The sequence below is a fragment of the Athene noctua genome, chromosome 10, assembly GCF_965140245.1.
Source record: "Athene noctua chromosome 10, bAthNoc1.hap1.1, whole genome shotgun sequence".
Lineage (NCBI taxonomy): Eukaryota > Metazoa > Chordata > Aves > Strigiformes > Strigidae > Athene > Athene noctua.
In genome coordinates this window covers 22,366,399-22,389,761 of record NC_134046.1, presented here as the reverse complement: position 1 = coordinate 22,389,761, position 23,363 = coordinate 22,366,399, and the positions used below count along the sequence as shown (strand labels likewise).

The window sequence follows — 23,363 nt, the reverse complement described above, 5'->3', positions numbered from 1 at the left end:
TTTTTTTTGCATCTAACTTGACTGAAATTTCTCCTAAGCAACGTTCTCTTACTCAAAAGAATAAATTCTTATGGGGGAATAAGAGAATAATTTATAGCATATATGAAAATAACATGCAGAAGTACGTTGCTTGGAATGTGGCTCAGATTGCATAACCCTGGATAAAATGGCAAAGATTGTCTATAGCAATCCTCATCTTGAAGAGTAAGCGAGTAAGATTTGATGCCCAAAATTCCATAATAAATTGTGTGTATATATTGCTTCTTTTTCCCAGCCAGCGTTACACTCCTAATTCTTGCTGTTCAATTCTTCTGAGGCTTATAGGTATTTTATGTACTAAAGACACAGTTAAGGTTATACAATGCCCCTTATAACATTTTATATATTTTGAGACTCCCCAAGTAATCACAGTAGACTGGGAATACAGAAATATTGCACATCACAAATCAAACCACAACAAAGTAATAGGTTTAACTTTTTTACATGCTGCTTTTTGGCAGTCAGTATTAAAAATCTTCTCAAAGATGGCCACTCACAATCATTCATCCCATTTTTAACTATGAGGAGACTGAAGTCTGTGAAGCTGAGATGGCTCTGCCTGGGTGACATACCCACCGGATGAAAGGGAGTTCCCAGGTCTACAACCACTAGACAGATTTGCCTAACATCTCAAGGTAACAGTTACTGTCACTAACTCAGTACACTCTAAACCTTAGAAGCACTATTTCTTACTCTCAGGCTGCTTTTTGTAGAGGTAGAAAACACTTCAGATGGTGAAAATGTAAGATTGGATTATATTCCTGGACAAATGAAAGTCTAATACCTGGACATTCACATGTTAAACATATTGTAAACCCAACCACTAAACACAAGACAGATCAACCTCAGGAAGAATGCTAATAATTTTCAGTTTATTTTGGAAAGTTTGTTCAATTTTTGTTTCCCTTCTACTTCAGTGCTGTAATGTTTGAGTTCCTTTGCTTGGCTTCCTTGTTTGCTTTTTTCTTTCTTGTAATTATTGTGCTTCTTTGCATGTGCTACCATTGTTTAGCTATCTGAAATATGGCCTGCTTTCCTTGATAGCTGTATTCATTTGTTCCATGAGTACAATCCTTGATCCTTTTACTCACTTAATTTTAAAACTTTATGAAGGGTCTTCTGTCAAAACCATCTCTTCTTGAGGTGGTTATTCCTCTTTTCTTTCCCTTTTTCCTTTTAAGCTTCTTATGGTGTGTTCTTATTCATATTTTACATTACAATATTTTAAGCTCCTTTTGCATATTGCAAAAATCTGTACTACTGTCTACCATATTACATGGATATGCTTAGTCTTAAGCCATGTGAATATTTATTGCACACAGTGCTTTATTTGTTTCTCCTGGGCCAACTCTTGCAGTCACATACATGGATATGACTCCTGTTAGTCATGTAAACTGTGTATGTGCATCAGAGACTCCTTCAGTTTAAATGTGACATTTAAGAGAAAAGCTACTCTATAAAAATTTGAAAATTTTGTCCTTGGCAGATACTGTCTTGTCCTGGATTTGGTTTTCTGTTTCTTTTTGGTAGGTCTGAGCCCATGACAATGGGGAAGAGAAAAACGAGAATAAGCGCTTTTCCTAATAGAAAGGTTGAAATCCCATATGGTTTGTCTTGTAAAACAGCACTACAAAAATTTAGTTAAATCTTTCTTTTAGCAGTGTCCTCTGAATTGAAGGCATTATTACCCTGGAATAAGTGTATAACTTCTAAAACATATGGGAATAATGTACTGAATCACAGTATTCTAGAGAGATGGAAATTTCTGTTTCAGCTTTCTAGAGGTCCTGGTTGGCATCCGCATTTCAATCTCCTATTATTTGGCAACCACACCTCTTCCTGGAGGGCACCAGTAGCTAGAGACTGGTTTTTTTTTTCTTATTTGGTGCTTAGGAGAGGCAAGCCCAGCAGTGCTTGCCTTTTTTTTTTTTTCCTTGCCCTTGCTAGGTTTCTGTGAGGTTAATGTGACTTTAGCTAAACTCAAGCCTTGGTTTATATCAGAATAAACCTTCCTCTGCAGAGAAATCCCAATAAGGCTGAGAGATTTTTGCTAGAGGCTCTTTGTAGAGAAGTGCTTATTTAATTAACAATTAATGTAACTTACATGACTAAATGCAAACGTGTATGCTCTTAAAAACAGTTCTAGAACTGTTTTAATCTACAATGGCTATCCTTAGAAGTTTTGTTTTGGGATGATAAATTAACTGTTTACCATTTAAAGTGCAGTGCTCTACATTTTCAAAGCCTGACCTAAACTAGGTTAGTTTGTGGTGCACTGGCAGTAACTTAACAGACAGCAGAGTCCTTCAGGATCTTCACTCTTACACGGAGGCTGTACAGTTGCACACACGGGACTGCTGTCTGACAGCTGTTCCCTGTCTCCTCCACAAAAAACGGTTGCATGCTGTTTTCTTTTTTTTTTTTTTTTTTTTTAAATTTCTCCCCAAATACCTTTCCCAGCAGTTCACACCCCACCCCTCTCAGCACGTACCGCCCCTTGGGGATTTCTGCCCGTTCCCTTCAGAAACAGGCTTTGCTTTTGAACAGGTAAGACTTACGGGCTCTGGAAGCGCGGCCGAGGCAGGGGGCGGCCCTGCCCGCGGGGCCCCGCCGCTAACCCGTGGGTTAACTCGCTGCCGCTGCACCCCGTTTAATGAATTGTCAAACAACCAGGGGATCTAGCAGGGCGGAGCGGGGGCCGCGGGATGGCAGGGAGGCGACCGTAAGACTAGGCTGGCGGCAGCGCCGCGAGCGCCTGCGGGGGACTGAGGGGAGGCGGCTCGGTCGCCCTGGTAGAGTCGCTCCAGCTCCCCGGAGCAGCGGCAGAGCTCATCCCCCATCCCCAGGCCTGTGCCCGGGACAGGGAGGAGAAGAGACGGGACGGGACGGGAGCACCCCGCGGCGCCGCTCCCAAATGGCGGCCCGACGAGGGGGCGGGGGCGCGGGGAGGAGCGGGCTCTATCGATAGCTCTGCGCTCCGCCGCCAGGCCGAGAGGCGGGGAGAGGGAGAACGGGAAAAGAAGGAGAGACAGGCGAAAGGGAAGGAGCCGAGTGCCGAGAGGTCGATGGGCGGAGGATAAATGTCTCGCTGGGTGTGAGGCCGCCATTTTAGATGAGGAACGAAACGAACGGCGCCGAGTGGAACAAGAGCCTGGAGGGAGCCGCCGGGGGGGAGTGACATAGGTAGGAGCAGCGTGGGGCTGGTGAGCGGCGGAGGACACGGCAGGGAACGAGGGATCGAAGGGCTCTCCCTTCCTTGGTGCTGGCGCCTGCAGCGGCGCCGGCTGCTGCCAGCGGCGGCTCAGCCCCGGGCGCGCTGACCCGGCCGCCGCCTCGGCCGTGAGGGGAGCTGGCGCGAGGGAGGGCGGCCGCTCGCCCCCTGACAGGGGCCGGGGGAGGAAGGAGGGGGGAATCGGCCGTCTCCGTACCTGCGGCTCATCGCCGAGCCCTTTGCGGTCGGATCGTCTAGTGCGCGCCGCCTCCCCTCCGCCGCCGGGGCCAGCGTCCCTGCCGGGGGGCCGCCTTGTCCGCCGCGGGGCCCGGGCGGGGGCTCCCGCCTCGAGAGGAGAGGCTGCGCGGCGGCCCGGGCCCGGGAGCGGGGACGGTGCCAAAAGAGCCCGCGGCGGGAAGGGGGAGCCGGGGTCTGAGGCCCGTGGCGGGTCAGGTGGGAGGGGAGGTGTGTCGTGGCCGCCGCCTGTCAGTGCCAGCGCGGAACCCCGGGGAGGAGGGGGCTGCGCGGCCGGGGCGGGTGTGCCCCGGGGCCCCGCACCGCCCGGCCTGGGCTGGTGCTGCGGCGGGCGGGATGAGCAGCGGGCATCCCGCAGCACCTGGAGCGGTGCCCTGGTCGCGGGGGGGATGCCCAGCGCTGGCTCAGCTTGCCCGGCCTCTTCGGGTCTCCGCTTCGCTGCGGGCAGCTTTGTCCCTCCTGTGCTTCCAGCGGGGACTCCCGAACATTTCTGTTACTTTGATCTGCTGTCTCCTGAACCGAGAACGGAAAATGCGTTTAACTTATCTTAGCGTAACTGAATGCATTCTGCTTAGGCATTCTTCAATTTGAACTGCTTACTTGATTTTTTTTTTTTTTTTTAATCCAGTTTAAGAAAAGGCATTTGAAAACTGGAGTAAGATTCTTTAGTTTCCTACTTTCTTCTGAACTGTTCCAACTTTGCCATGTAGAAACGGTATTACTCTGCAGCCAGGGCTCAAGGATTGCGCTGCTTCTGGACTCTTTTTATCTACAATCTAAATGTACACACAAATAACCTGCCTGTGCTAACAGCAGCACGTCTCTTGTCCATTGTTCGTCTTGCCTACGTCAGGCTAAATAACTTGTGTAGAATTTTTTTTCCTTCTTAGCCTTTAAGTGACATCCATAAATACAGGACCTGACCTAGAACAATGAGATCTCAAAACCAGTTGTAGTGGAATTGCTTCAGCGCAGTGTGCGTTCCAGATGCAACGTTAGTATGTTAGTAGGTTGTAGGTATGTGAATCAAAAAGGGTCTGTGATGGAGTAAAACTGAGATTCTTGCGGAACCGAAGCCAACATAAAATATCTGAAAATAGTTTTGTACGAAAGATTTTTAAAATGTCTTTTATTTTAATGCCTCTGAAATAGCTCCAAATATTGCATAAAGAATCACTGCACTGTGTAAAACTAGGATACAGCTTGAATGGACATACTTATCCTTTAGGACATGTCTGTAGTGTTGACGCAGAAGAAAATATTGAATTGGTGAATGTGAGACAATTTTAGGCAGTTCGGTTAAATCTGTTCTGTGGACACCCATTCAGAATGGAAGTGGCTTTAATTTTGTTTGTCTTAATGAAAGTTTTCTGAAGGTAAACCCTAAGGTTACAATTAATCATAAAAAAAGGTATGGATCTGCATATATGTTCATTAAATGGCTGACTGATTAATATGGCAAGCAATTTAATCTTAGATTGTTAAATCAGAAGTGAACTGGTTTACTTGGTTTGGAGCAGTGGTGCTTTCAGAAATCTGGAATGTGTTTTTCATATGGTTTGTTGCCATACTTAATATCTACAGTACTGGACAACTTATTGTGCAACACTGCTGACTAACCTGCTTCGAAAGAAAATCTGGAAGTAGCAGAGAAAATATCTATGATTTTTGCAAAGATATAAAACTATTTTTTTTTGTTGAATGCCTTTGGTATTTACTTATAATTTTCCATTTTCTATTCTTTAATGACAACAAAGTCTATTCAAATTACATATGAAGTTACTGCTGTCTCAGGGCCTGAACTTACTACAACTTATTAAAATAACTCATATTTTATAAACCACAAACATGACCCACGGAAATCATTGGTCAGCACTTCTTGGTATGCTAAATCAGCACTAGTTTCTTCTGGGACATATGCACCCCTCCTCCCCCCAGTTTATTTATTTGGCTCTTTCACTGTTGGGAAACTAGGAGCTGAGGAAAAAACAAGTTTTCCTTGTTTTCTGTCTTTTGAAAACAAATTAAATTGGGTTGGTGAGAGCCGTTGGTTCTAAAATTTCTGCAGGAGATGGGAACCAAAGCTGTTAGCTCAAATTACTGTGTATAAATAAGTCTTCAGTTGGTTTCAAAAGCCAGGGTTGTGCTGATAAAGTCACTTTTGTGTTATAGATACAGAATGTTTAAATTATTTTTATATTCCTAAAAAAGTTACAAGAGCAAGTGAACCAACAAAGTCTAGTTCAGTACAGTTTTGCATTTGGGTCTCTGATCATCTCTGCTGCAAACATGCTGTCTTTCTCTTCCATGACACCTTCAGTCATTCCCTTTGCCACACCTTTGTGTGGCACCCCTTGCTTCCCCATCTTTGCTATTGTCTTAGTTAAACATCCTCCAGATTTTTTCTCCCTCTATTCTTAGGTTGCTTGTCTACCTCCTTGGTCTGCCAGCTGGACAAGAGGGAGGCTTTTTCTTGGTTTGGTTTTGTCATGTAGTGATGTGCTGCTGCAGCTGACACACCAAAGGTTTGGGCTGTGCTGCCCTGGCTGATGAAGAGGCTGGGAGAGTGAAGGATTCTCCCATACTTTGGCTTCCTATTTCCGTAGCCTGTGGGAATTTCTTATTCTTGATGCCTCTACCTACCTGTTTAGTTGAAATAAGCTAATGTCTCCAAGAGCTGCTGGAGGAGAGGCAAAGGACAGCTGGGTGGAATGGTCGCATTAGACCAGTTGCCTAGGAAACAAGAGTAAAGGTTTTTGTGCAGTTGAATTTCCAAAACTTCCATGCAAATTCAGCTTGAAACAAATGAATAATTGAAAAGGATGATTGTTTATAAGAAATTAAGTTCCTGGACCGTCTTCTAACTCAAAAATGAAGAAATCTAAAGACTAACTGTATGGAGAGAAATAGAAGTCGGTGTTTTCTTTCTCTTAAAAACATCACATTGCATAAGTCAAAATTATCTATTTGGGGAAGTAACAAAAATAGTCAAAGCAAGATTAAAACATGATTTAACTAAAAAAGTTCAAGCATGGTAATTTAAGCATGGTTTCAGTAAATTTCATATAAATTTAATCTGTAAATGAGCAGATGTGTTCACATCTGCATTGTACCAATTTGGATAGATTTTGTGTAATTGCTTGTGCAAAACTCTTCGATATTTTCTGGTATGAAATATATCCATTGTGTGTTGAATAAGGTTGTGGAAACATTTTGTCAGGTCTAGAAAAGAATCGAAAGAGGAGTTATTATAACACGAGGAAATCAGGTAAAAATGCTAGCTTTCTGACAATTTCACAAGGTATGTTAGCAATGAGCATGCATTAGCTCATGCATTTGGAGACAGCGTGAAGGAGATACGTGTCTGGATTACCCATACAAAATAAGTTGTATTTAGCGATGTTCCTAGTTTTTCTGAAAAGATAGTCTGTTTTGGACAAAGTTCTGTGAATAATTCTCAGTGCTCTGTTGGCTCTTGCTGCGTACACTATTTTTTTGTAAACAACAATTTTGCTTTGAAAAGCAGCTGGCGCACGTTTATTCCTTTAGTGACTTGAATATTGTGTTTGTATTATAAATGTCGTCTGTTTCACACAGAGTTGATTTTATTGCAGCAATGTGTACTGACCTTTTACAGTTTAATAGAATATGGTCATCTTGTGTACTGAAATGCTGCAGTGCATACAGTAGATGAGGATAAACAAAGCGCTGTTCTTGAGTCATTTGTAAATGAGTAAAGCATTTTCTTGGTAGACCAGAGCTAAGAATTATAATTGATAAATAGAAAGTTTACTTAAGTGAATAAGACTTAAACCCATTTTTTTTTCAGGGTTTTAAGTGACATAGTGTGATTGAATGATAAGTTTTCCAGAGGTTTTTGCTTGCTTATGGGGAATGACAAGCTTTTAGAGTGAAGATTTTAACATAGAAAAATGCTGGATTCATGTGGAACAATACAGTGGCAAATGCAGGTCACTGGATTTGTTTGCAGTTGCAGGTGTGTCTGTGTTCTGCCATTTCTCCTATGCATGTTCTAAACGTACCCTGCATGCTTGCATAAACCAAGCAGAGCAGTAGCACAGTTAAATCAAAGCTGATTGGTTTTAACTTCAGGCAAAAGAGTTTTAGAATTGCCTTGCAAATAATCTGTGCATGTGGTGAATGTGTAAGTGACTCTGCCTTGTTTTCTTTGCACTATCTGAAAATCTGCAAATGGGACCTGTATCTCCAGCTCTTCTGATATAAGCCCCTTTTTATGTTGTTGTTTTTGTTGTTCTCAGTTTCATTACTCTTTCACTTGCTGTGTTGTGGCTCTGCAGATGTTGAGTTGATTACGGTAGTACTGCCTGTTTTCTCTCGCTGCTGTATTAATGTTGCTTCATTTCAGATTTCAGTTTATGTTGCATACTTGCTATTGGTTTGACCCTAAAATATTTCATTTCTGACAAACAGCTGAAAAAAGGGTGTTAATTAATGTTGCATTCCAATTGAAATACGCAGTATCGGTTAAGAGCAGTTGAGACATCTTGTATATTTTTAGTTCACAAGCCAGAGGGAGGTTGCCTCACTGACTTGCAGCTGGGTGTGGCATGGGGTTAACCATATTAATTAAAGCTGGCTCAGAGGTTTAGACTTTAAAAAATGGCTCAGAGCCCCCATTATAGTCTTCTGTTACATAAATTTTTTCACTATAGAACAGGCTAGAGTTTTGAAAATTAGTGTTTCAGGAACACCTACCTGGAGAGACTAGGAGGAGGGAGATGCAAGGTGGCACACAACAAGAAGAAAAATGTCTTTAATGCCTTTGCACCTTTTAGGGCCTACATTTAGGTATATGTTGAGAAACCTTAATATGTAACTAACCTTTTTTCTTTTTCTGTAATGTCTTTTATTTTGCTAGTCATTTGCTTCCAGTATATGTCCCTGTCAACTCTATCAGTAATTTGTGCTGGGTTTTGCATATTCCACTTTATTGTGCTATCCGCATTCATTTAACAGCTTTTGCTCAAGGTCTGGTCATGCTTTCAGTATTTTCTAGAGTGGTCTGTTCAGTCTATTAACATACCACAAAAAGCACTGCTCTCTCCCTAGTCTTTTCCTACCTGTGGAAGAGATGAACTGTGTCTCCCCCACTGTGACTGCTTGTTGGACAAGCAAGTAAATTATCATTCGTTATTCTATAATTTTCCCTGTGTAGAAGAAACTACGTGTGAGATTTTACATAAGAGTTTCTTGGTGAAAGTAAAGTAAGCATAGCGAAACAGGTGAAGTTACGTGTGCTCCTTTTTGTTTGCATGGAATTGTTACAAAACCATAGGAATAACAGAGGGATAGTCCTGCAAATTAATATAGTAAATGTAGGGAGGACCATTAGACTGGAAGCTTCAATGGTGACAGTGTTGCTGGGGAAAAAAAACCCACAACTGTAATGATTTAAAAAAAAAAATTCCTGATTTATTGCTACCCAAAAAATCCTAGTTATGTTATTCCCAAATTATCATAGAAAGTACAGTATTTTTATAAATTTATTCTAAAAGAAAAAGCAAGGTGCATTTTAATTCCCCTTAATTGGGAGATGAGTGGTTACCTCTTTAGTTTCCATTTGAAAAGGTGTATTTTGGTAACAGTAACAACTTTTTTTTTTTAACTTTTGTTTTAGAAACTTTGTTATAAGTTTCACCGAAAAGTTGATCCTGTCTATGACATAGAATGTGACTCCAGCTTCAGATTCTATAAAACCTTTTTTTTAGAATTCCAGAAGTTCACAATTTACCTGGTAATTGCTAATTCTGAGATTAGTGTCAGATTAATATTTTCCTTATTTTGATAATTTCTGATAGAATTTGAATTGCTTCAGGTCTAATCTATTTCATGAGCCCACTAAAATAATTTTTATCAGTTCTTGTAATTTTATAGGGTTTTTTGTAAAATGGGTATTGTAAAACTCAAGTATGGCAAATATGTCTAAACTCTACTTTTGAATTTGTGTGATACTTCTGTATATGTCCTCATATAGACACACAGTGCTGGGGCCACGTGTGCAAGTAAGAAACATATTTTTGGTTATGCCAGCACTTTCAAACTTAAGGAGAGTTCAATATATTGATGATCATTCAGTTTTTCTTAGATCAAGGGAAAAAAATGTAATAGTTTCCTGCTTTTTTCATAGCCTTCTTTTCCCTCCCTGTCTCCCCCTCCCATAACTTTTGAAAGCCACGTCCAATCAATATTAATCTATAGGCATGAGCAGGCAGAAACCTGTTCGTGGTGTTGAAGATGGGAGGATACTGGTTTCCCTTCTACCTAATTAGAAAGCTAAGCAATTTCAGTCATCTGTAAGTCAAGCTGCTGGCAAAGGAGCATGAATTTCTTTGAGCAAAACAACATTTCTGTCTCAGTTTGATCACTGGTCTAACAGCTTTAAATATTCATACTGTGACGGTTGTTATCTTTATGTGGAAACATTGAAAAAAGCCCATCTAGAGTTCAGGTGCTAGGGCGTGGTTGTTCCAGGGTGGTTGCAGTTGAGGGGTTGCAAAAACGGGCCAAAATGGGTTCATTGGAGGATGGCACATGTGCAGCTGCGAGAGAATGTAGTAAATTAAGTAGCTTCCAGAGTGTGTTGCAGCCAAAAGAAACAAAATGTGCAAGCCTCTAATTTTATGCTGACATTTAACAAAAAATAAACCATATTCTGAATTACATCATTCATCTGCGTTAAGTGCTTTAGAAGCAAGTATAAAGCTTACACAGGCAATAATAGCATGCTGAAACAAAGTGTTCGTGTCAGAGTGATACAGTGGATTGATTTCAGCTGAAAGTGAGTTCCAGAGCTTACTCTTAGATTTCTCAAACCTTTTAAGTTGACTATGTAACTGTTCACTGGCAGTCAAGAGGTTATAAAAAGAGAGCCAGCTGATGTTGCAATCTAAGCACTGGCCATAGAGTGGAAAGACTCTCCTTTGGCATGTTCACTAGTGCTATTTTTACCTATTCCAGTAAGATCTGCCCTTGTAATGTTAAATTACAGGACAGTACCTGGCATTATTTTGTTTTACAAAAGTGCTGCATGCTCTGAAGAAAATTTTCAAAATTGTCAGGCAGATCAAGACTAAAATTCTTTTACATTTGAAAATACTTTTTCTTTCGTCACCACAAATAATAGTGCCATAGTAAAAAGATTCTTTCACTTTTGTTTGCATATTTTATGTCTGGCAGAGTTGTTTTTTTTTTTTTTTTTAATTTTTGTTTCCTTTGTATATTGAGTGTTTTGTCTTTCTCAGTTTCTCATGTGGAGACTTTAAATAGGCCACGTGACTTTTAAAGGCAGGGAATTAACAGTGTAGCTCAGGAATAAGTGTGGTAGGAGCTTTTTGTTGTAACTTGTAAAAAGCCTAGCTGCTTTAGATTAAATTTAAAGTTGATGGTTCCTTCACACAATAGAAAAACTAGTATTTTTTGTTGGGAATAGATTTTCAGCACTGCCAGTGACAGTGTGTTGTATCTACCAAACTGATTGTACTGAAAACTGGAGGAAACAGCAAGAATGTCATAATAGTGTAACACTAGGATTCAGTTGTAGAAGTATCACATAGAGATTATCACATATGCAGATGTATGACTGTCTGAGTCACAGCACTAAATTCTCTAATGTTTGTGATTACCTAATCTTAAATACAGTATGGAACAGGTGTATTTTCTAAAACTGTCAGCATCTAGTTCACAAGTGACATGACAACACTAAAACACAAACCTATAATTTTTAAAACTCTGTTTCAAACTCATTCTGGCTATTTGTGCAATTAGATGTGTATTTGTAGCAGAATTTTTAGTTTTTCAAAAGCAGTGGTTTGGCACTGAATTGTGATCAGTGATCAACTTGTGTGAGAGTTCAGTGTTCCCATTATGAAACACCTGCTTCCCTTGCTCCTTCTCTTGCACTGTGGAGTATCTCAGGTGGAAATCCTGCAAGAAGGCAAACTTCCTTCAGTACAGAGTAGTTTTCTTCTCTCTTGGCTTTGCCATTGTCTTAGGTGAACAATTCTACATGGGTTTAATTGAGTCTCACATCTACAATAACAGCTGGTATTTTTGTCAACTCTTGCTTCTTAAACCCTCCTTGTTGCCAGTTCTGTTACTAACTGTTCTTACTGATTTTTTTGTTTTTCATGTACCTCTCGCCTGTCAAGAAGAATATGTGATTTTTTTTTTTACTCCCTTACAGCTATTACTTTGGTTGCAGGTCAAATACTGTACCTGCTTCTTCAACCCATCAAACTTGTTTTATGCTATGCCTCCTCTTCTTGATTTGTGAGATTCCTTTTTCTTCTGGCTGATTTTTACAATAAAAATGCTTTCGATTTTCGGTCTGTAAAATGTCTACACCTCCCCATTAGTTTTCTCTCCAGTTTTTCATCTAATATTGTCCGTCATATTGACTGTATTAATTTTCTCAAAGTTTGTCCCAGACTCTTTACAGCTCAGTTTCTAGTTCTTGCTTTTCTCAGGAACTGGTCTTTACAAATCTCTTGACTTCTTAGCTAAATGTGAGGATCATAATTGTATCCTTGTTTTTATTAGTTTTCTAATTGTCAACCTAGCTACTTAAAAAAAACCCCAACTGAGCAGTTCCCCCTCACCACCACATGCTGATATTTGTTCCTATGAGGATGTCTTTCTTTGGTCCTCTGCTTATTCTTATGGTTCTTACAGTGGTTTTGATCTTCCTTGCCTTTCTTTGCTTCTTTGCCCCCACATACTTTCTGGTCACATCACTTTCCACACCTTATTCCTCAGTAATGTTATCTGTTAACAAATAAACAACACCACCTCCCTCTTGATTCATTGTGGGTTATTTTAAAAATATGTCATTATTGCTGACTGGTTGTCTTCTGTTAGAACTAAAGATCTCAGCTTTTCCTCAAGTGTGCAAAAGACAGAAATACTTCCTCCCTTCTCCCCAGTCTCCTTGTTTGTCTTTTTCCACAATGGAAACCATATTCACAGTATTTTGTATGTCACATTCCTAAATGTAGAGAGGTATGCAAGTTAGTAAGCAGGGTAAACGTACAGTTCAGATTGTAAATAGGTTTTAATTTTAAAATTAGTAAGTTACTCAAGGTGGAGATCCCAAAGCATTCTTCTGGTTTCTTGTTAGTCTTTGGGAGTTTGCTGACTTGGGTAAAATCATTGAAGCCTTTCCCTCACCTGCTCTATCCAGGAGAGAGCATACTTCTAACCAAAAGTGAGCTATCAGTATAAGATCTCTTCTTGAATTTTTTAATGTACGCTTTCTTGTATTTCATGAAAAAAAACCCCAAACCTGGGACTGTTCAGCCTGGAGAATAGAAAGCTTTGCAGGGGATCCTGTCAATGTATAAAGACGCTGATGGAAGGGAATGAAGAGGACACCAGACTCTTCTCGCTGGTGCTGTCACTGAGCATTAGGGACAGTGAGCACAAATCAAAACACGTGAATCTCCATCTAAACACGAGAAAACACTTCTTTTTATTGTGAGGGTGGTTGGACACTGGAATGGGTTGCTCAGAGAGCCTGTGGAGTGTGTGTTAGTGGAGCTGCCTCAAACCCAACTGATGTGGTCCTGGGCAGTCTGCTGTAGCTGACCCTGCTTGAGCAGTGAGGTAGAACTAAATCATCTCAAGAGGTCCCTTCCAGCCTCAATGATTCTGTGACTGTGTTGCATCTTTGCCTTTTCTAATAATTTCTGCATGGGATTATTTTAGGAATTGTGAATTAGGATGGGAACTTTGGGTAAGAAAGCATTTTACCATTTACTATCTACTGAATATTTTTCTGTGTTTGACTTGCACTTCTTTCTTTAACTAATCTGAGCTTCCAGTCTTTTAATCAAGACTTCTTCAGCTTCCCTAGAAATTTTTCCTCTTATAGTTAATGCTTATATGCAAGATACAGAGAGCCTTCAGAGGCGTAGCTGCTTACTACTTTGTTTGCTTGTAGTGGATCCAAGATTTGTCATAACATTTGTGAATCAGCAAGGTGTTTCTCTGTAAAGTGAGGGACTTGTATTTAATACTTCAGTGAGTTTTTAGCTGTAGAAGATTCTTATGATGTTCTTGAATAAGAATGAGATTACATTGAGCTGGGGTAGCATTTGGTTGTCATGCAGTCTGACTTTACACAGTGTGTCTCATTGCACAGAAATGTTGCATAAAATAATAAGAAGCTAGGAGGCCCTGAAAATTCTTAACAGTAGAAGGATGATAAGTTTACTATTGATGTATTTCACTGAACATTTTTTTTGTCATTAATTTGGTATGTTGTGCATCTATGTAAGTTTGTCTGTTAAAATAGTAAATACCTTCTCTTTTTGTGTTGCCTTCCACAGATGATGTACTTCATCCTTTTGTGATAGGACTTCATTCGCTTAAAGGAAAACTAAAGGTATAAATAACTTTCTCTGGTTATATTTCCCTTCCTCCTTACCATGTCCCATTCTTTCTTCTGAGGTCCCTGGTTCTTTCCTGGGGAGAGGGAAACCTATCACAACTGAACTTTGTGCTTGTATTCCTTCACTGCTACTAAAATTTGCTTTTTTGTTTTTTGAAAAATTCCACAAAATTGATATGATATCTACAGTTGCTCCAGTGTTTGCTTTATCAGAAGTGTATGTTTAACTTAAGCTCTTACTTTAGTCAGTCTCCATGGATATTTACTTTCCAGGGAGAAAGCCCTTCCTCAGTACAGATCTTTAGATCTTGATACTTGCCTCTTTTTTCCAAATAGCATTTGCCTTTCCACACAACTACAGATCTGTGGTGAATAATCCAGACCTAATGTAAATCATGTCTGTGACATTATCTGTATTATCTTAAAACCAACTGGTGGTTGTTGCTTTTTTTTTTCTCTGAGATTGTACCTCTGAAACAAAGTCTTATGGCACCTTGCTAAATAAATAAAACCCCACCCAAACTAGATCTGTAATTTCATGGATGTATTTAGTGAGATAATGAGTTAAAATTGAGCATAATTTCTTTTTGGAGGCAGTCAGGACAGTAAATATTTGACATGGTTAAGTAATTTTGCTTGTGTACAATCTGTAATTTCTAATTGCGTTCACTTTTTATTTGCCATTTTATGCAGGCTTCTTTGCAAATACCAGTGCATAGGAAACAATAAAATGAAGTTGACAGAGCTGTCCTGGGCAGTTTGTAATTAAAATACTCAAGTAGTATCACGTTAGATTTAGTTTACATTGCAGAAACATGTGTTCAACTATTCCCAGGTGCACTTTATTATAAAATACAAAGGCAAATCATTTGTTCCATCTTCTCTCAAAAATACCTCAAGACTCCTTCCAAACATTTCTTGGTGGTGTTACCCCTATTCCCTGCCTTCCCTCCCTCCCCTCTGATCTGTACATTATTTCTATGCCCAGGCTCCTAGAACTGCAGTATTGACTTCCCAGTGGCACTGCTGGTTCTGGCACAGAGCCTACATTTAATAAATAAGATGTATTAGTTTAAAGCTGCCCTGAATGAATGCAGAGAACACCTAACTCTTGAATTAGCTGGATCACTGCATTCTATTCTGTCTAATTGTACAGATAATCTAGCATTGTCTGGTATTTTGCAGCAATATTTGAACAGTAACTGTGGTATGTCTGAACTGTACAGCTCACCTGCATTACTAGCAGTTCCCAGCAGTTACTTGAATAACCTAATCTTAGACTATATTCCTTTCCTGTAAAACTGAGGTTAGTTTAAATGTTCTCAGTGGTGGTGTCCTCAGTGCTATTTCATTTACTACATGCAACTGAGGGAGGACAGAGCCTGTAATTCTTTGCTGAGATTCTCAGTCACTTTTGTTTAATCCTTGAGAACTTGTGTGGGAAGGGCATTTGGTGGATTGCTGACATTTGAGTAACTTTTTCATCCTTGCTGTAAAGTGGATGAGTTCCAGGCAACTGTAAATACAGTTTGGGGCTTTCATCCATACTTGAAACAATTCAAGCATGAGCAAGTTCAGAATGCAAATAGGCACGTGTCTGGGAATGTATGTATAGTTGATTGAAAGACTTGGGGGGAAAAAAACGCTTGTCTGAAGTGTCTTGTCTGTGTAACGTCAATACACATGTAAACTCTTAGCCCCACTTCTGGAACGCAAGGTCTGCTTTAAAGATCTCTCTGTCTTTGGAGGATTCTACTGAGAAGAGTGTAACATGATAGTGAAGAAACAAGAAAGCAAAGCGTGACAAGAATGTCATGTAATGTGATTTTAGTACAATACGATATAAGAAAGCAGTGTTCAGTATGTTTTCTATTTCTAGTAATGCATTTAAATTTACCAAATTAAAAAATGAGAATGTCTTAAACATCACCAGCTTTAATAGTCTTCATATTGTTAACAGAACACATTTAAAACATTGGGTTGCCACTCCTCAATATTTATCAATTTTGATTATAAGATAAAAATTATAGATTATTATACTAAAAAAGTAGAGAATTTACTCCGTCACATAGTGTTCTGGTGCTTTATTAGGAAAACTTGTTCAAAATTTTTGTACTTTCCTTGCTTGCCTTTTCCTTTCATAGCTGTTTTAATAGCAATTTTATAAATGTTTTTTGCGAATCTATATAAACTCTTGCTGCATCTTGCTTTTTACCTGGGATTGTTTTTTGCTTTGGGAAAGGGAAGGATTTTGCATTCTGTATCTCTTCATGTGCTTTTAGATACAAGCAGAGTGTTTGGTGCTCTGGCTTCTCTAATGAAGGAATTCAGGTTTTGTAGGGAAACTATAGAGCTTCACTTTGAACTTGATAGAAATTTCATGTGGAAAGAAACAGGTGACTGATGTGGGAGTTTTGAGTTTAAATCAAGAGATCAGGCACAGAGTGGCCAAAGGTGAAGATAGTTTTGGTGATAAATATGTATAACCAATATAAATAACCAGAGCCCAAAGTACAGCCTACTACATCCAAGTAGTATGACTTGGTTTATGCTTACTCACCAAAGTTTTACTCTGAAAGTTACTCTTACATAAAAAAAAAAAGGTTTTTCTTGCACAGGATTAACCAGTCTGAAAGCATGTCAGACAGTTGTATTGCTTGAGCCCTCCTTACTGTAGAGCCCAATTGTTGGAAAACCAATGTTATTTTTTTTCCTTAAATACTTCAAAGTTACATTAGTAGCATAATGGCTGAAGTAGTGACTAAGAATTGAATGGTTCAGAGAAATAGAGAAAAAGGTGAGAAAAGAAACTTCCAAGGTCAGAACAACCGAGGCAGAAGTTATATGTGTGATCTTTCAGTATTGATTGGTTGGGGGGTTGTTTGGTTTTGGTGTTTTTTTTTTTCCCCTGAACAATAACATTTCCTCCTGTTAATTTAAAATTTTTTTGTTGTTAGTTCTCTTAGGGGAGAGCTTGCCTTTTTGTGTCAATAGATAAACACCAATCTTGTAGACATATGAGAGATCTGCTTGGGTTGCTAGTCTGATCCTAACTCATCCCCTGCATTTATGTTTACATGGATCACAGCTTTATTTATTAATATAGATATGGGTCCATATTTATCTTCTACTGATAAGAAAAGCTACTTTTAAAAAATACTGCTATACTTGTTTGGTGTGGGTTTCCTCCCGCCACCCCCACCCCCTGCCCCCCCCAGGCAAGTGGTCCCCTGTGCAATATTAAAGAAATTGAGAATTACTGATTGGGAGGGAACTGAGAAAAGACCACAGTTAAATGTGTTACTGATGTTTTTATGTCAGAGATGAAAACTTTTCTTACAAGCAACTTCTGAAGCTTATATTTTCTAACAAAAATTTTAATTTTGAAATGGATTTGTTCTGTGGTGATTTGCCTTTGGTATGTAGTTCATTACATGTAACTGTGACTGTTAATTGTTCGTGTGGATAAAAATGGCAGCATGTGTGTGGTGGGAAGGGGAACTGCATTTACATTTTCTTTAAAAGTTTTTGGTGTTTGTTTCAGAAATAAAGGAAAAGGCAAAGTACCTAAGCTCTATACTGAGAGGAGTTTAGCTTTGTATCCTCTTAATATTTCAGCTTCTTCATTACCAGTTTCAGCATTCCTTAGGGAGACACACTGAAATTTTTAACAGTTCAGACAAAACACTTTTTACTGGTCATAGAAAAAGTTAAAAGTAATCTGAAGTATCTTTTGGATATGAATAACTGATACAAGTATATGATCTGAGTGGATATAAGTGAATGACCTCTAGGAAGTTGTTACTGTCAGATGTGCCCATTACATAGCTGTTTCGTGCATTTGGTTTTAATGCTTGTTCAAATGACTTAATTATTAGAAACTGTAATCTATGCAAAAAGTACTAATGAAAAGTGCAATCTTGGTCACAGTGTGCTGTGACAGGTATACCTGTGGCAGGTGAAGGAATAGTGAGATTTTTCTTCTGCTCAGATAGAACGTTTAATATGAAATGAATCACTATCAGTTTCCTAGCAGTACTGGATCTACCAGGGGACTGATATACTTTAATATCTTAAAATATTCTTTGAATGCTATCTTAAAATATTCTTTGAATGCTGCTGTTGCAGTTTTCAGTTGTAGACAGTCTGTTTGAAGTAATTTTCATGAGAGTGAAGAGTTGCAGAAAGAAAAAAAGTTTTTAAAGAAAAACTTTAGAGACACCTGAAAACATTCAGCTGGCAATGGATTATTTGAGCATGGCATAAACATAAATCTTCTATCTGGTAGTGATAACATTTCAAAACCAGGCTTGTAACTCATTTAAACAGAGAAAAGCTAGTTTTTCTGCGATAGACAAACTAAGAATTACATATTTATGGAGACAAAATTGTAAAATCCTTCCTCCTTTAGTTTAAATTAAATTTCTCATTAGAACACATCAGACATCTTTTCACTGCAGTGCATTGGGGTATATCTTGAGAGAGTTGGAGAAGAGATGAGATTATATATTTTTTTCTGGTCAGTGCAAAGCTGGTCAAGTAGTTGCAATGCTAATTCTCTTGCCTCATATTTATCTATGCAGTGAGCTTTTGAGTTCAGAGTGGATATTTTTGTATATATTCATATAGTTTTTTAAGCTAGCTTTCCTTACACTAGAGGGCATGGGAAAGATGTAACTCATTTGTAAATTACTTCTTAAGAAGCAGATTTTATGCCTGTCTCTATTCTTTCATGATAATAATTTGGAATGAGAACAGTGACTAGGTTTGAGAAGTGGGTATGTCCAGTGGCTTCCCATGTGGTTTCAGAATTGAAGTGTTCTTGATTAGATGACTCTTGGCCTGTGTGAAGAGGTATTTCTGAGGACCTGGAGCCTCCTGTCACCCACATGAGGGTTGCCTCTGAACAGTTGCAAAAGTCAGCAACAGGACAACTGATTACTTCTGTTTCTTCCACAAGCTCCACCTTACCAACTGCATGTCCTTGTACCATCGATGCAAGAGCAGCTTTAGCAACTTTTCATCATGAATTCCCTGTCTCTCCCTGGAAGACTGCTCATGTCTTTTAAACTTCCCTTTCTTCTCCCCTACCCCTTCACCCTCAGGCCACTTGCAGGTTTTTCTCCACTCCAAGCCAGATCTGAGCTAAGTTCTCATCTTCTCCCTTCAGTGGTGGGTCCTTCTTGAAGCATGTGAGTAGAACCCATAGCCTTCAGTTTAAACAGGGCAGAGAGCTAAGGATGGCATGGTTTAAATTTGCCTGCTGAGGTGCAGAGATGCTTTCATTTTCTAGAAAAAAACCTCTTTGACACCTGTGAGCAAACCCAAGCTGCCAGGGACACAGTCATCAGCTGCAGCCGAAAAGATGGCAAAAATGCACTGATGAGGCATGGTGGCAAGAGAGAGCAGGGTGTTGCTGGAAGAGAGGATTATGCCAGACATACACAGTCCTAGGAAAATCCAGCACTTACTTGAGGCAGCGATCCTTGGAAAGGGAAGGATGCAGATGCATAATCAAAGGTACAATTGACATTTGCATTGTACAGAAGACTGCTAGCCATTGCTGTCTTTATAAAGTTTTTCTGACTGTGTGTACAACTACCTCAAAATGTCTTTTCTAGTAGGCTCTTCTACAGTATGCAGTAGGCTTTCATATTTGGATGAGAGAACACCATTAGAGCAGGGAAGTACCTTTTTTGGTATGAAACAGCTTTTCTCAAGGTGCAGGTTTGAATTTCTTGTCATTTCCTGTTTTCTCGTGAATTTTTCAGGAAATGTTGGCAGCATGTCAGTATATTAAATACAAAGACTTTAACGTTAGGGTGTTGTCAACTTAGATGAGCAGTGACAGCAAAGAGGTTTTGGTGGTTGCCCTGCTATCCCTTATCTCAATTTACGTAGTAGAGAAATCCAGTTGAGCTCCTCTTCTTGTTTTGTCTCATGCATTACCTAGAAGGGTGAAATAAAGTAGGCTTGCCCATAGCGGGTAAGAGGAGGAAAGAGTAATAAGCTGTCTGGGTTTCATCTTACCCCTCTTACCTAACAGTTTATCTCCACTCTGATTTTTATTGTTACCATCTAATGAGTTACTCTTTTTTAGCTGTATCTGAATCCTACTAGATGCTGATTGGGTATTGAGTTTTAAACCTTACTGAGGTTTAAATATTTTGAACCTTTGAACAACTGGATCTGCACACCTGATGGCATTGAAGCAGGAATGACGACTGGCAGGAGGGAAGGAGGGAATATGCATGTTGTTGTTGGGTATGTTGTCAGTGAAAGAAATGCTCATGAACTGACCAAAAGATCCTTTCATAGAGAGAATGTAAGAGGCCTAGAGTTTTCTGCTGCAGAGTTGGCATGCAATGGTAGGTGCTTCATAGAAACCAAACCTTTTTCTTTAAGTTTGTTGTTACATGTTTCCTTTCTAGCTACTAGTCAGACTTGGGTTTTGGCCTGTAGCAATGTTGGGTGCTTGCAAATCTAGCTAAGTCTTTTCAGAGTTGTGCTGTGAGTGAAAACACTCTGAAATTCAAAGTTTATCCTTCTGGGCATCTGAAAATGCACATTTAATACTGGACATCTTTTTTTCCATTAATTTCAATACTTTAGCTCTTCAACTGTAACAAACATCGTTGTCTTTTCTCTGAAATAAGCATGTGAATGTGTGGGATAAGAGGAGCTCCCTTTTTTTTTTTTTTTTCTTTTGGCATGGGTGCTACACAAAAGGGCATGAGGAAGTGAATTGTAGTGTTCAAATAATTCGCAACAAAGGAGGTACAGGACCACACATGAAATTAGACTCTAATAGGTACTGATCGGTGTTCAGGAAAAGAGTGTTTTGTGTTATGTACTGAATTAAGTTACTAATGATTTCAGGGGAACAGTGTAGGTATTTCAGCGTAAGTATTTCCTGGACCATAAGGCAATTAAGATTGCCTGGAAGACCTTTATTTTGGCATTTCTTGACTGATTTGCTCTTTGACTTTGCAGCTTTAATACAACTTTCTTTACCTTTCATTGAGGTGATGAGGAATATTTGTGGTGTGCACAACCACTGAAGATTAATTTGGAAACAATCTACTAACATGACAAAAGATGTACACTTGCACTGTGTAGTTCTGGACATCAGTTTCTCAGATGTTTTATGGAGGCAATTAATTAGGAAGTTAGAATTACCATGCTTATTTTCACTGTTCCTTTTTAAATTTTTGTTTTTCTTTTTGAAAGCTTGGTAATTAATCTGGCTACTTGGAAATTTAGCAAGGAGTACATGTCACTGTTTAAGACTTTGTTTTTGCTTAGTTTTGAATAAGGTGCGTTTGGGGTTCAAGCTGCATTGAAGCTGTGGTAGCTGGGGAAAAAAATAAACTGGTACCTCTAACTTTGTCCCTGAGTGTGCAAAAATAGTACTGTGTGCTGATTTGGAGGTATGCAGGGGTCCCTGCACTGGGAGAGGTTTATGGTGAAATGTAGCTGAGCAGAGTGTGTGTGTGGTTTTAGAATTAATTTTTTTGCTGTTTCATACTGTGTAAATTGTGATACTATTAAAATGTTATGTATTTTGTTGTACCCTAACAGTATTAAACTTGCTACCCTTTAAAAAAAACCAAACCACAAAACAAGCCAACAACCAAAACCCCCTGCCCCAAACAAAAGCCCCAAAATCACTGATAAAAATGGAATTTCTTCAGTGAATGCTTTTTACTATAATTCCTCTTGGGCCTTTTTCCTAATATGACAGTCTGTGATAATGCTTACATGTCATATCTGGCTTACGGGACTGTTCTTTTGGCCTGCAGCTAGCATCCAGCCACCTTTCTGAAGGCCCTTCAGCACTGATTATCTAAACTAACATGATGGTAAACTGCTCCTGTGACACCAGAGATGCAGTAAGAGGAATTGTGCGTATATTACTGATGATCTCTTTATGTGCAGAAAGTCAAATGCTTTCAAGACTAAGGCTGATTTTGCAGATGTGGGTGAACTGTACCGTGTGTGTAGGTTGATCATGTCACAAGGGAGAAGGCAGTGCAGTTTTCAGATGCTTTCAAAAGACGCTGTGAGGTCTGTTGTCTCAGGAGGAGCGAGTACCACATTATTGTGGAGGATATTGTAATTTTCCCTGACTCTCCATTTTTGTTTCTTAGACCACATCAATGGAGCACATTCAGGGAGCTTGGAAGACTATCAGTAATGGTTTTGGACTCAAGGATTCTGTCTTTGATGGCCCAAACTGTATTTCACCTACTATCGTCCAGCAGTTTGGTTATCAACGCCGAGCATCTGATGATGGCAAAATATCAGATACTTCCAAAACTAGTAATACCATTCGTGTTTTCTTGCCCAACAAGCAGCGCACAGTGGTAAGTCTACAGTACCTTTATGTTAGAAACGTCGTACCGTTCCCTTTGCTAATGCTATGACGTGTCTGGCAAGAGGAATGCCAAGCTTCACAAAGCTCTTATTGTGATTGTGTTGTCATTGGTTTGTTAATTCTAGAGGACATACTTTGAAAGCATTGTATCTGTATTTTGAGAACCTGTATCTCTCTACCTCAGTGCTGTATTTTTCCGATATACACAAGCAGGATACTTGCTTACATACTTAACTTTAAAAGACAGTGGTTGACTGACCTAAACAGTGATGCCTGTTAGTGGTTTTTGTCACCGTTTTCTTCACTTGAATGCCCACAGTGAAGTATGGTAGTTAAAACTGAAGTGAAACTTCGTGAGCGAATATTTCTATTTGATTTCTTGGAGCTGAGTGTACTAATAATAGTCTTATGCAAAGTTCCCCGAAATCTAAATCAAGCATTTTTCTATACTTAACTCCATTTGCCTGCATTTTTATTATTTTTATAGGCTACCTACATGTATGAGGGCTGTATAAAATCCTGTTTCACAGAAACTTAGTAATTGTAAGAAATAGAAAAGCTATAAAATGACTTCAAAACTTCTTTTGCATAAGTACACAACAGTTATGTATATGGCAGAAAACATGCCTGCCTGACAGGTTGGCTTACTCTGCAGCAAGTTAAATCAGAAGGCACAGCAGGCTGTTTTTACATCATACAAGTAATTTGTATTTATCTATGTATTAACTCCAAAAGTGAACAGCTGTGAAGTTTTATTGGAACTTATAAAGAGAAGGAGAAAATAAGGACCCGCGCCCGCCCCCCCCCCCCCCCCCCAAAAAAAAAAAAAAACCAAAAAAACCCTGAACAAAAAAGCTTAAAGAAATTCTGGAATCACTCACTAAGTTTTTTTCCTTTGGTCACAGGTAAATGTGCGAAATGGGATGACCTTGCATGACTGTCTTATGAAGGCGCTTAAAGTAAGAGGTCTGCAGCCAGAATGCTGTGCAGTTTTTCGACTTCTTACTGAACCGAAAGGGTAAGAGTCTGGAATTTATATGTGAAACTTTCAA

General features: G+C 39.4%; 1 protein-coding gene across 6 annotated transcripts in view; it reads left to right on the top strand.

The window, feature by feature from the left end:
• Positions 1-23,363, top strand: part of RAF1 (Raf-1 proto-oncogene, serine/threonine kinase) — an 80,470-nt gene that overhangs the window by 32,700 nt on the left and 24,407 nt on the right. For 2 of the 6 annotated variants that reach the window (XM_074914409.1, XM_074914407.1), the window contains exons 1-4: positions 2,831-3,222; positions 13,873-13,928; positions 22,085-22,300; positions 23,217-23,329. In XM_074914409.1, coding sequence (XP_074770510.1) covers positions 22,094-22,300; positions 23,217-23,329 — 320 coding nt within the window. In that variant the 5' untranslated portion in view covers positions 2,831-3,222; positions 13,873-13,928; positions 22,085-22,093. Of the gene's footprint in view, positions 1-2,811; positions 3,223-13,872; positions 13,929-22,084; positions 22,301-23,216; positions 23,330-23,363 lie in introns of those variants that run through there. The other 4 variants (XM_074914404.1, XM_074914408.1, XM_074914405.1 and 1 more) reach the window with 4 other exon arrangements.